This window comes from Salvelinus namaycush, chromosome 33 (assembly GCF_016432855.1).
Source record: "Salvelinus namaycush isolate Seneca chromosome 33, SaNama_1.0, whole genome shotgun sequence".
Lineage (NCBI taxonomy): Eukaryota > Metazoa > Chordata > Actinopteri > Salmoniformes > Salmonidae > Salvelinus > Salvelinus namaycush.
The window spans coordinates 20,794,679-20,807,408 of NC_052339.1; the positions used below are offsets into that span (position 1 = coordinate 20,794,679).

The 12,730-nt window shown below is 43.6% G+C and overlaps 1 protein-coding gene across 2 annotated transcripts in view; it reads right to left on the reverse strand.

The window, feature by feature from the left end:
- The window catches only part of LOC120027583 (protein AF-10-like), an 87,391-nt gene that overhangs the window by 7,701 nt on the left and 66,960 nt on the right, over positions 1-12,730 (reverse strand). For both annotated transcript variants that reach the window (XM_038972562.1, XM_038972563.1), the window contains 2 exons: positions 3,845-3,962; positions 3,025-3,106 (listed from right to left, as the gene is read on the reverse strand). In XM_038972562.1, the coding sequence (XP_038828490.1) occupies positions 3,025-3,106; positions 3,845-3,962 (200 nt within the window). The remainder of the gene's footprint in view (positions 1-3,024; positions 3,107-3,844; positions 3,963-12,730) is intronic.

Sequence of the window (12,730 nt, forward strand, 5' to 3'; positions counted from 1 at the left end):
TATCCAATTTAAACGGCCTCGTACTCAATTCTTGCTCGTACAATATGCATATTATTATTAATATTGGATAGAAAACACTCTCTAGTTTCTAAAACCGTTCTAATTATTTCTCTAAGTGAAACAGAACTCTTTTTACAGCCCATTTCCTATCCGGAAGTGAGATTTCCAAAAGCGAGGTCTCTCTTCAAGAGCTTGTCTATAAAAGGGCATGTCACTTATGACTGTAGAAACACGTCATACACCTTCCCCTGGGTGTCATGCGGAAGTGAGAGCAGAAATGACTTGATTATCTCGTTCTGGGATTGAATACAACCTCTTGGAGTGAGAGGTCCGCCATTATTTTTTTTTGGAAGGCGCGAAGTTGGACCTGGAATCGCCTCCTGGAAAACCGTCGTTATAGGTGAATATGATCTCCGGCTTCGATTTTATTTGATACATGTCACAATATCATCCTAAAGTATGTTTTTTCAATATAGTTTAATTATATTATTGAAATTTATTCGGGACTTTAGACGTGATGCGTTGGAGGAATTTGTTCAAGAAGGAGAGGTTAGCGCCGCACGGCCAGTGTGCTTGCTAATTCAAGAGGGAAATAGTTCGTTCTGGATCCAAACAAAGACGGTTCTGAACAAAGGACCCCTTGTACAACATTCTGATGGAAGATCAACAAAGATAAGGACCCAATTTGGGATGCTATTTCATATATCTGTCGAACTGTGCTATCGCTACCGTTTGCCTTGAATCAATGCTGTTGTGTGATAGCTATTGTAGTAAGCTAATATAACGATATATTGTGTTTTCGCTGTAAAACACTTCAAAAATCGGAAATATTGGCTGTATTCACAAGATCTTTGTCTTTCATTTGCTATCCACCATATATTTCTCAGAAATGTTTTATGATGAGTAATTAGGTAGTTGACGTTGGTGTCTGTATTTACTCTGGCTACTCCCGTGCTATTTCTGACTGTAGCTATGATGGTAGCAGTAATGTAAAACTGATTTATAGCTCAAATATGCACATTTTTCGAACAAAACATAGATTTATTGTATAACATGTTATAAGACTGTCATCTGATTAAGTTGTTTCTTGGTTTCTTTGGTTTGTTCTAGGTTAGTTTGGTTGATTTTGATTTTGCTACCTGTGCTGTGAAAAATGTCTGTGCTTTTTTCTATTTGTTGGTGAGCTAACATAAATATATATTGTGTTTTCCCTGTAAAACATTTAAAAAAATCGGACATGTTGGCTGGATTCACAAGATGTGTATCTTTCATTAGCTGTATTGGACTTGTTAATGTGTGAAAGTTAAATATTTCTAAAAAAATATTTTTTGAATTTCGCGCTCTGCCTTTTCAGTGGAATGTGGGAGGAGTTCCGCTAGCGGAACGGGGGGGCGAGACAGGTTAACCTACTGTTCCTAGGCCGTCATTGTAAATAAGAATTTGTTCTTAACTGACTTGCCTAGTTAAATAAAGGTTCAATAAAATAAAAAAATGCTCATCAATCTACACACAATACCCCATTGCTCCTCTCCCCCTCTTGTACACTGCTGCTACTCTCTGTTTTTACCATCTATGCATAGTCACTTTAATAACTCTACCTACATGTACATATTACATCAAGTAACAGTTGCCCCCGCACATTGACTCTGTACCTGTACCCCCCTGTATATAGTCTCGCTATTGTTATTTCACATGCTGCTCTTTAATTACTTGTTACTTTTATTTCTTATTCTTATCCGTATTTTTTTTTAACTGCATTGTTGGTTAGGGGTTCGTAAAAGTAAGCATTTCACTGTAAGGTCTACACCAGTTGTATTGGGTACATATGACTAATAACATTTGATTTAATGACAAAGCAAAAACAGTTTTTTTTTTTGTGGGGCAAATTTATAAAAAATAAACATAAATATCACATTTACATAATCATTCAGACCCTTTACTTTTTTGAAGCAACTTTGGCAGCGATTTCAGCCTTGAGTCTTCCTGGGTATGACGCTACAAGCTTGGCAAACTGTATTTGGGGAGTTTCTCCCAGGCTTTAGGTGCCTTTCGGAAAACTCCAAGTGGATGCCATGTGCCTTTTACTGAGGATTGGCTTCCGTCTGGCCACTCTACCATAAAGGCCTGATTGATGGAGTGCTGCAGAGATGATTCTCCTTCTGGAAGGTTCTCCCATCTACACAGAGGAACTCAGGAGCTCTGTCAGAATGACGATCGGGTTCCCTGACCAAGGCCCTTCTACCCCTGATTGCTCAGTTTGACCGGGCGTCCAGCTCTAGGAAGAGTCTTGGTGGTTCCAAACTTATTCCATTTAAGAATGATGGAGGCCACGGTGTTCTTGGGGACCTACAATGCTGCAGATTTTTTTTTGGTACCCTTCCTCATATCTTTGCCTCAACACAATCCTGTCTCAGAGCTCTACGGACAATTCCTTTGATCTCATGGCTTGGTTTTTGAATTGAATTTACCACAGATGGACTCCAATCAAGTTGTAGAAGCATCTCAAGGATGATCAATGGAAACAGGATGCACCTGAGGGAAGGGGTCTGAATACTTTCCGAATGCACTGTAAAACATCCAGAAATATTGAAAGTAGTACCTTGTTGATTTCAACTATCCATCCCACAAAGTGAATAAAAGTTTCAGTGTCAAAAACACCCATCGCTCCACACACATCCCTTTCCCAGACATCCACACACACACACACGCTAGTCACCATAAAAACAGAGAGAAATGCAAACCATCTTTGTAAAAAGATAAACGAGCAAAAAGAAAGTGCAGAGCTGAAGCCTGCGGGGGGGGGGGGGGGGGGTAGAAATGCCTTTAGGGGGGGGGGGTTGGAGAGATAGAAACGCCTTCATGGTGGGAGAGAGACTAGATACAGAGTGTGTTTGTGGGAGGGAGAGAAGCCCTCAAGAGAGGGGGATGGGCAGAGATATTTTGGTGTGGAATGTAAATAAGGGCTCACTGGTAATAGGGGGAGTGTGTGTGGGGAAAAGGGAGGAAATATGTGTGTGTACTTACCGCGGACAGAGGGTGGTCTTGGGAGAGGCTCGTCTGGAGAAGCCTGGAGCTCCAATGCTGTTTCCATCTCCTACCTCCTGATCTACACACACACAGTAAATAACACACTTACCACACTGTGATTGTGTGTCTCTCTCTCACACACACACTTTCTCTCGCTATCTCTCTCTTCTCCCTCCAGGCCAGACGTCTCTTTTCATTTTCCTCTGCGAGAGTAATAAATCACACATGCACACACAAATACATGTGCAAAGACACACGCAAACACACACAAGCATGCACTCGCCTCCACTTAAGACAATCTTAACTCCTATTTTACCCCCTTCCCCTCTTTTCTTTTCCTTTATTTTTAGCCCTTTCCATTCTTCCACCAGCAGCCTGTCATTCAAAAGAACAAACACACCCACGGTCAGTCACAATATAGTTAACCCCTAGAGGTCAGGGAGGACCAATGGCTGCAGGCAGTACTGAAACACCAGGAAACACTTTATTCCCCCCTTTTCTCCTGCCCCTCCCCCTTGTATTTATCCCGCTCCTCCCCCCTTTTCTCCCACCCCTCCCCCTTTTCTCCCGCTACCCCCACATGTACACCACCTTCACCACCCACTCCCCGGTCACTAAGCGCTGTATGTGTGTATGCATGTGAGTGTGTGACGTAACCTGAGCAGTGGGTCAGTGGGTGTTGTGACCTCTGAACCCTCTGTAGACCGTGATCTATTCATGGTCAAACACACACACACACACACACACACACACACACACACACACACACACACACACACACACACACACACACACACACACACACACACACACCAACCTGCGGGGGAAGCTTGAGACTGTGCGATGAGGGCAGCCATGGCAGAGTTAGGGTTGAGTCGGTTTCCAAACATGTGGGAGGGAGCCATGTTGAACACTGGACCTGGTAACCCACTCACCTACAGGGAAGAAAGAGTCTCAGTTACAATACATGGAGGATGACTGGATGGAGTTGGTAACATAAGTGAAGACTGTGGTGGAAAATGACATCATTAGTCATGATATCCCATGTTTTACTGCTTAAAGAATAGTCTCTTGTTATATGCTAGTGTTTTTCTAACCTTTCTAAACTTGTCTTGGTGTGACTTAGTCATAACACTGGACGTATAGGTAAGAGACGTTTGGGTGCAACCGCAGCATGTGACATCCTGTGGGTTTACTATCTACAGAAAGTCACATGTATGGAACCTTGCAGAAAGGAGTACAATATAGTGTTTGTTGTTGTGAATGCAGTTAGATGGCTGAGCCCTCGGGCTATCAACCTCATGCTATCTTAAATCTGCACAAACAACTAATTGCCTTTTTCACATTATCTGCTGACTGCTACGTAAACAAGAAGGAAGTATTTTTCTATAAAAGCAGAGACCCGACTGTTAAGCTTTCAACTCTGAACCATTCTTGGTGATGGTTGATTGCTTAATTTTTGCAAATCTTGTAAAATTGTTGTTTGAAGGGCCTCCCGGGTGGCGCAGTGGTCTAGGGCACTGCATCGCAGTGCTAACTGCGCCACCAGAGTCTCTGGGTTCGCGCCCAGGCTCTGTCGCAGCCGGCCGCGACCGGGAGGTCCGTGGGGCGACGCACAATTGGCATAGCGTCGTCCGGGTTAGGGAGGGTTTGGCCGGTAGGGATATCCTTGTCTCATCGCGCTCCAGCGACTCCTGTGGCGGGCCGGGCGCAGTGCGCGCTAACCAAGGGGGCCAGGTACACGGTGTTTCCTCCGACACATTGGTGCGGCTGGCTTCCGGGTTGGAGGCGCGCTGTGTTAAGAAGCAGTGCGGCTTGGTTGGGTTGTGCTTCGGAGGACGCATGGCTTTCGACCTTCGTCTCTCCCGAGCCCGTACGGGAGTTGTAGCGATGAGACAAGATAGTAATTACTAGCGATTGGATACCACAAAAATTGGGGAGAAAATGGGATAAATAAATAAATAAATAAAAATGTTGTTTGAAAGAATCTGCAGTCTCTCTTTTCCTACAGAATTGCTACCACAATTTGGCTACGAGGATGGGATGGCTAACGCCGCTTGCTGATTGCGCTGGAGGAGACCGAGGTTAACTGCGAGCAAGGGAGCCCACATGCCGACTAAAACGGAGGAGAAAAAGACCAGCCTCAGACCGGCAGGGAGCGTCAATGAGTGGATACGCCATTTTGAACAGACAAAATAAATGAAGGGTGAGACTGAATTTCTTTTGAACATTGTTAGAGCCGATTTGGACATATTTGTATAAAAGACAGAACATACAGAGCTCCATGTACGTTTGTGTAAATATATTAAATATGAATGTATATGATGAAATATTAGGTACGTACCTTTATGATTTATAGTTACCTGATTTGAGATATATTCATTTGTTGTTAGTGTTACTTAGTTTTTGGCCCCCCCTCTTGCCCATTCATTGTACTGTGGTAAGTGTGTTAGGATAAAGGCAGGAAGTTGGGCCTTCGGGAGGGGGAGTCCTTGCTAGATGCGGGAGCGGTATAGTTTTTTGACCATACAGACAGACATACAGACAGGTCATATTATGTATTTTCCATGTCAAGTAATCTCTGCTTTAAGTTGATTGGAGAATTTTTTTTTTTGTTAGATATCAGAAGAATAAAACTTTTTGTGGCACCACATCCCTGGATCTTATTGAATGTTTTGGCCGTTTGGAAACGTTTGAGTGTGGACTGTATGCGTACGAAACAACCCCACTTCAGGCTTGGGCAGTGGCTATGGTAAAGGGAAAAGGAAGCCACTACATTCAAGTCAAAAAACTCTGTGAAGAATTACTATCGGAAGGAAATCTCCGGTTCGGATACAAGCTGGATATTGTTCTATTTGTCATTGCATTCGGATCATAAGGACAGCTCGCTTGGAAGGACTTGAACTCCTAGAATTGGCCAGCTGTGAGTAACCACTGCGAATGAATGAGCTGCCCTGTTCAATGCGATCGTTTGATCATGCATATTATGGAAGCGCAAATGTGCTTATAATTGGAATGTTTGATAAACTTGGGAATGGAATTCAAAACACAGCGCTGTGAAAACAATTAAGAAGTTTAAGTTTGGGAAACACAGATCCTATGCACAATGTAGCCTAATCATATGTCTAATATTTGGCCTAACGTGGAAATGCAATGCATCAATGGAATACAACTAAAGGATCTAAGATCCTGCGTGTTTAAACTTCATTAAAGGGGACAAAACTTATAATGGGATGAAATGTTTAAAACGCATCTAAAATGCCGAACTTGCACATGTTCAATTCAAAAGAGGTCAATATGCTGAAATGGATGACTGTGTTTTAAAGCATTAAAGGAGGTCTAAAGGGGCATTACGCTTAACAAATAAACCAACAACTGTGTCATTGTAAATTGAGTGAACTAAAAGTGAATGATGGAGGATGAAATCCCAAATAAGACTCCACTGGAGAGGGCAGAGGAGCATTTAAATTCACTCTATGCAGCCCGGAGAGGCAAACTTGAAGTGTGTACATGCAAAATGAATGAAATAAAAGTCCTTCTTGTTGATGGAGGAAACATTGAAACTGTGAATGAGAGTCTTGAAGCATTTGATGCTGTTCTCAATTACTTTAAGAATGCTCATGAATCTGTGCTAGAGCTGGTCACAGAGGAGGAACAGGAGAGCATTAACTATTATCAACCAAGAATGAGAACTTATGAACATTTCCTGAAAGAGGTTGAAATATGGAAAAAGGCTGAAGTTGAGCCACAAACGCTCATTGAACCACACGACAGCGTTCCCAATGTGTCAAAAAATATCAAGTAAAACAAAGTATTCTAAGACTGCTTCCTCAGTGTACTCTGCACGCCTAAAAGCTGAGGCAGAACGAGCAGCTCTACTGGCTCGCCAAGCATCATTACAGGACAAGCATGCATTGGAACTGGAGAAAGCTGAAATGGAGAAAGCTCAACTGGAACAACAGAAAGCTCAACTGAATGTTAGGATGGAAAAGATGGCACTGGAAACAGACATAGCAGCATACAATGCCAGACTGAAGGTCCTGGAGAGTGTTGAGTCAACTTCTCAATCCCATGCTGTGGCAGCCCACTTACTAAGCCAAGAAGATGGAATTAACTCTTCTTTTGAGAACCAGGAACCCGAGGTCTATGTGGAACCTGAACCATCACCTGTTGCGTTTGCTGCATTAGGTGCAGTTCCAAAGACCCCACTACAAAGGGTTTTACAACAACCGACCACAAAGCCATCAAAACCTATTCAGAAAACAGTCGTAAACCACACCCTTCAGCAGCCAACAGCAAGGTCTAGCAATCAACACTGCGGGTATCAGCCATAATACCAGCCATGATAACCTCTCTACTGTCATGCAAAGGCAGAATGAAATTGCTGACCTCCTTGTACTACAGCACAAACAGGCCACACTCCCTGTTAGGGAGATACCTATGTTTGACGGTGATCCTCTAAATTTTAGGCCATTCATGCGTGCATTTGAGCATGGTATAGAAGATAAGACAAGCAGTCACCAGGATAGGCTCTATTACCTGGAGCAGTACACCTCTGGTCTGCCCAAGGATCTGGTCCGTAGTGGTCTGCATATGGAAGCCAGAAGGGGCTATGCAGAGGCTAAGAGGTTGTTAAAGGAACAATTTGGCAATGAAATCAAAGTCACCACTGCTTACATGGAAAAAGCTTGGAACAGGACAAACATCAAACCGGATGATGGAAAGGGACTGGGTGGCTATGCACTCTATCTTAGAGGTTGCTGTAACGCTATGCAAGACCTACAGGACATGGAAGAGCTTAATCTTCCCTCCAACATAAAGTTGATCATGTCAAAACTTCCCTACAAACTAAGGGAAAAATGGAGGTCTACAGCATGTGATATTTTAGAGAGAAGCCACCTGAGGGCCCAGTTCAGTGACCTTGTGACGTTCATGGAAAAACAGTCCAAAATACTGCAGGATCCATTGTATGGAGATATTCAAGATCCCCTGTCAAACAAAAAGTTTTTTTAAACCAAAACAGAAGCTGACTTTAAACATCAGTTCAAGTCCAAGAGTAGGGGAAGCAGTTTTGCCACTGCAGTAGCTGTAGTGGCAGATTGTGACTCTGAAAAACCTCTAAAATAACAAACATTCAAAGTAAAGAGACCAGGCACCTACCCTTCTGATGCTCCCAGTATCTCATGTGTATTTTGTGCTGGTGAGCATTTATTGGTTGACTGCCAACAGGTGAAGGCACAGCCACACAAATCCAAGGTTGAGTTTCTGAGATCAAAAGGCCTTTGTTTTGGCTGTTTAATGAGAGGACACTTAAGCAAAGAATATAAAAGAAGGATGACCTGTCAGAGCTGTCAAAGAAAGCACCCCACTATCCTGCACATTGAAGGAAGAGAGAGATTTAGATCTCAAAAGGCAGATATGAGTGGTGTAGCAGTAAAGCGGGAGGAGACTGTCAGCAGTGCTCTTGTTTCACTGGAAGCTGGTGAAGATACCGGGGCCGGTACAGATTGTGCACTTGCAATTGTGCCAGTTAAAGTAAATGTGGCAAATGGAAGCAAGTCTGTGTTAACCTATGCGTTTCTCGATTCTGGTAGCTCAGCAACATTTTGTACGGAGAGACTCATGAGGCAGCTGAAAGCTAAATGCAGTGAGACTGAAATTCTGCTACGCACAATGGGGCAGGAGAGTCCTACCAAGAGCTTTGAGATATCTGGATTAGAGATTGTCAACGTGGAAGGCAACACATTTCTTGCATTACCAAAGGTCTACACCCAAAATAAGATCCCAGTGACAAGAGAGAACATTCCCACTCAGAAAGATCTCAAAAAGGTGGCCATACCTGAAAGAGGTTCAGTTGAAGGAAATTGATGCCGACGTCGAACTCCTGATTGGTGTAAATGCTCCAAAGGCAATGGAACCCTGGCAAATCATAAATAGCCAAGGCAACGGACCGTATGCAGTGAAAACCCTCTTTGGATGGGTGATGAACGGTCCTCTTAACAATTGTACCATGGCAGAAGAATCTGGGTGTCCTACGGTGATGGCCAATCGTATCTCAATGACCGACCTGGGGGTTCTTCTTGTAAATCAGTACAACCATGACTCCCTGAGAGAGAGTATGAAGAGAAAAGTGAGGTCAGCTGAGGATCGTAAGTTTATGGAGATAGTATCAAGCTCCATAACCCTCAAAGACCGCCACTACTACTTACCGTTGCCCTTTCGCAACAAAGATGTAGTCCTGCCAAACAATCGTGGCATGGCAAAGCAGCGGGCTCTAAATATTATCAGGAAGTTCAAGAAGGACAAAGGTTACGCTGCAGAGTACAAAGGCTTCATGGGAGAGATGATAACAAAAGGTTACGCCGAGAAGGTACCACAAGAACAGCTCCTCAGAGAGAAAGGTAAGGTATGGTACATACCACACCATGGCGTTCACCATAAGCGCAAAGGAACAATACGAGTGGTGTTTGACTGTTCATCATCCTATAAAGGCACATCTCTCAACAGTGAACTCCTTCAAGGCCCTGACCTGGCAAACACACTTATAGGAGTCTTGCTAAGATTTCGGCAAGAGCACATTGCCATGATGGCAGACATCGAAGGAATGTTCCATCAAGTACGTGTCCATGAAGATTACTTAGACTTCCTGCGATTCCTATGGTGGCCGGACGGTGATACTAACAAAAGATTGGAGGAGTACAGAATGACGGTACATCTTTCGGGGCTATATCCTCTCCAAGTTGTGCAAACTTTGCACTGCGAAAGACTGCAGAAGACAACTGTGAGAGGTACGATGAAGAGGTGATTCAAACAGTCAAGTCCAACTTCAATGTTGATGACTGCCTCAAGTCAGTGGCCATAGAAGAACAAGCCATAGCTCTCACAAAAAACCTCAGGGATATGTGCTCTCAGGGTGGGTTCAAATTGACCAAGTGGGTCAGCAACAGCCGCACTGTGCTGGCTTCTATCCCTCATGAACACAAAGCCAAGCAGATAAAAGAACTGGACCTGGACAGAGAAAAGCTGCCTGTTAAAAGAGCACTTGGAATCCGATGGAACATTGAAAGTGATGTGTTTACTTTCTGAGTCACTGTCAAGAACAAACCCCTTACAAGAAGAGGTATTCTCTCAACTGTCAGCTCTATTTATGATCCTTTAGGTTTCCTCGCCCCATTCGTATTAAAGGCAAAGCAAATTCTCCAAGCTCTCTGCAAGCTAAAGTGTGGATGGGACGAAGTCATCCCTGAAGAACACTATTTCATGGAAGAGATGGCTCTGAGCTGGACCAGCTGTCCAGATTCCAGATTGACATGTGTATGATGCCTGAGAACTTTGGTCAGGTCAAGACCGCACAGCTGCATCACTTCGGTGACGCAAGTGAACAAGGTTATGGCACGGCAAGCTACCTTAGGTTCACAAACTGTATGGAACAAAGGTCCACATCGCATTCATACTGGGGAAATCAAGGGTGACTCCACTCAAGCAGATTACGATCCCCAGACTGGAACTTGCCGCAGCAACATTGGCCGCAGCAACATTGGCAGTGCGAGTGGACAGGATGTTAAGGTTGGAGCTCCAGATTGAACTTGAGGAGTCAACTTTCTGGACAGACAGCCAGTCTGTGCTAAAATACATCCGCAACGATACCAAGAGATTCCATACCTTTGTGGCTAATAGGGTTGCTATGATCCGTGACCTATCGAAAGCAAAACAGTGGAGGTATTTGAACTCCAAACACAACCCAGCCGATGATGCCTCAAGAGGATTACATGTTGAAACTTTCCTGAACTCAAAAAGAGATGGCGCAAAGGACCAGAACTCCTGGAGAAACCAGAAACAGACAATGGCACCAACTTTGTTGGAACACACAGAGAGCTCGGAGAAGCTCTGAAAGAGCTGGATCACAACAAGATTCAAAATTAATTACTGAAGGAAGGAGTGACATGGTCATTCAACCCTCCCTCTGGAGCCCACTATGGGGGGGTATGGGAGAGGTTGATCCGACTGGTGAAAAATATCCTCTATTCAGTCCTTAAAGAGCAAGTACTGGATGATGAGGCTTTGCAGACAGCTTTGTGTGAAGTTGAGGCGATTATGAACGACAGACCAATCACAACTGTAACAAATGGCCCTAATGATCTAGAACCCCTGACTCCGAATTATCTGCTTCATCTGAAAGCAAAGCCAGTCCTGCCACCAAGACTATTCCAGAGAAGCGACCTATACTCACGAAGGAGATGGAAGCAAGTGCAATATATCACTGACCTCTTCTGGAAGAGATGGATCAGGGAGTATCTTCCACTTATGCAGGAGCGGAACAAGTGGAACAAAACTAAGAGAAACTTCAGTCCTGGTGACCTTGTGGTCATCGTTGATGACACCGCCCCAAGGAACTCTTGGCTAATGGGGCGTGTGGTGGAGGCTTTGCCAGGGGCCAAAGGTCTTGTCCGGAGCGTCATGGTTAAGACCAAGACCAATGTCTTACAGAGACATATCAATAAACTCTGTCTGCTCCTGGGGGCGGCGGAGTGAGAGACACACACACACACACACACACACACACACACACAGTGCTCCATCTTTGAATCACGTGCACCTCTGATTCGCTGATGTCGTAGTCATACATTTTTGGACGTCAAACTCTTGAAATTTTTGTAAGTTGAACACTTCAACTCAGACTGAGATCTATGGACTATTTTCCTATATTGGACCTTGTATATTTGTATATAGCTGTGAACTGTAATAGTGCTCTGGTATAGAATGTTTTGTGTATTGGCTCTACGTTTGAATATTAAGTAATTGTTGTGCATTCAGTGCAGTTAACAATTAGGGGCTGGTATGTTAGAGCCGATTTGGACATATTTGTATAAAAGACAGAACATACAGAGCTCCATGTACATTTGTGTAAATATATTAAATATGAATGTATATGATGAAATATTAGGTACGTACCTTTATGATTTATATTTACCTGATTGAGATATATTCATTTGTTGTTAGTGTTACTTAGTTTTTGGCCCCCCCTCTTGCCCATTCATTGTACTGTGGTAAGTGTGTTAGGATAAAGGCAGGAAGTTGGGCCTTCGGGAGGGGGAGTCCTTGCTAGATGCGGGAGCGGTATAGTTTTTTGACCATACAGACAGACATACAGACAGGTCATATTATGTATTTTCCATGTCAAGTAATCTCTGCTTTAAGTTGATTGGATACATTTTTTTTTGTTAGATATTAGAAGAATAAACCTTTTTGTTGCACCACATCCCTGGATCTCATTGAATGTTTTGGCCGTTTGGAAACGTTTGAGTGTGGACTGTATGCGTACGAAACAACCCCACTTCAGGCTTGGGCAGTGGCTATGGTAAAGAGAAAAGGAAGCCACTACAAACATCATAGAAAATCCTGTTCTGGGACAGGTTGTGCACATTATGTCTTTGTTGTAGCAAAGACACCCCTAATCAGAAACGTTGTTGTAGCAGAGTTATTTCTGAATAGAGGAAGTCCTAGAAGTAATTCTAGGGAAATGCCCTGTTGAAGCAGGGTGACCCTGTAGGAGCAGGGGACATCTCCAATTGGGATATTTTTGTTAAAGCAGAAGTAACCTGGTTAGAGACAGGGGTTGTGTTTCTCTGTTGAAGCAGAGAAGCAGCCATGGGATGATATGACACGGTTACGAGTTATGTGATTCCAGGGCACAATCCTGAGA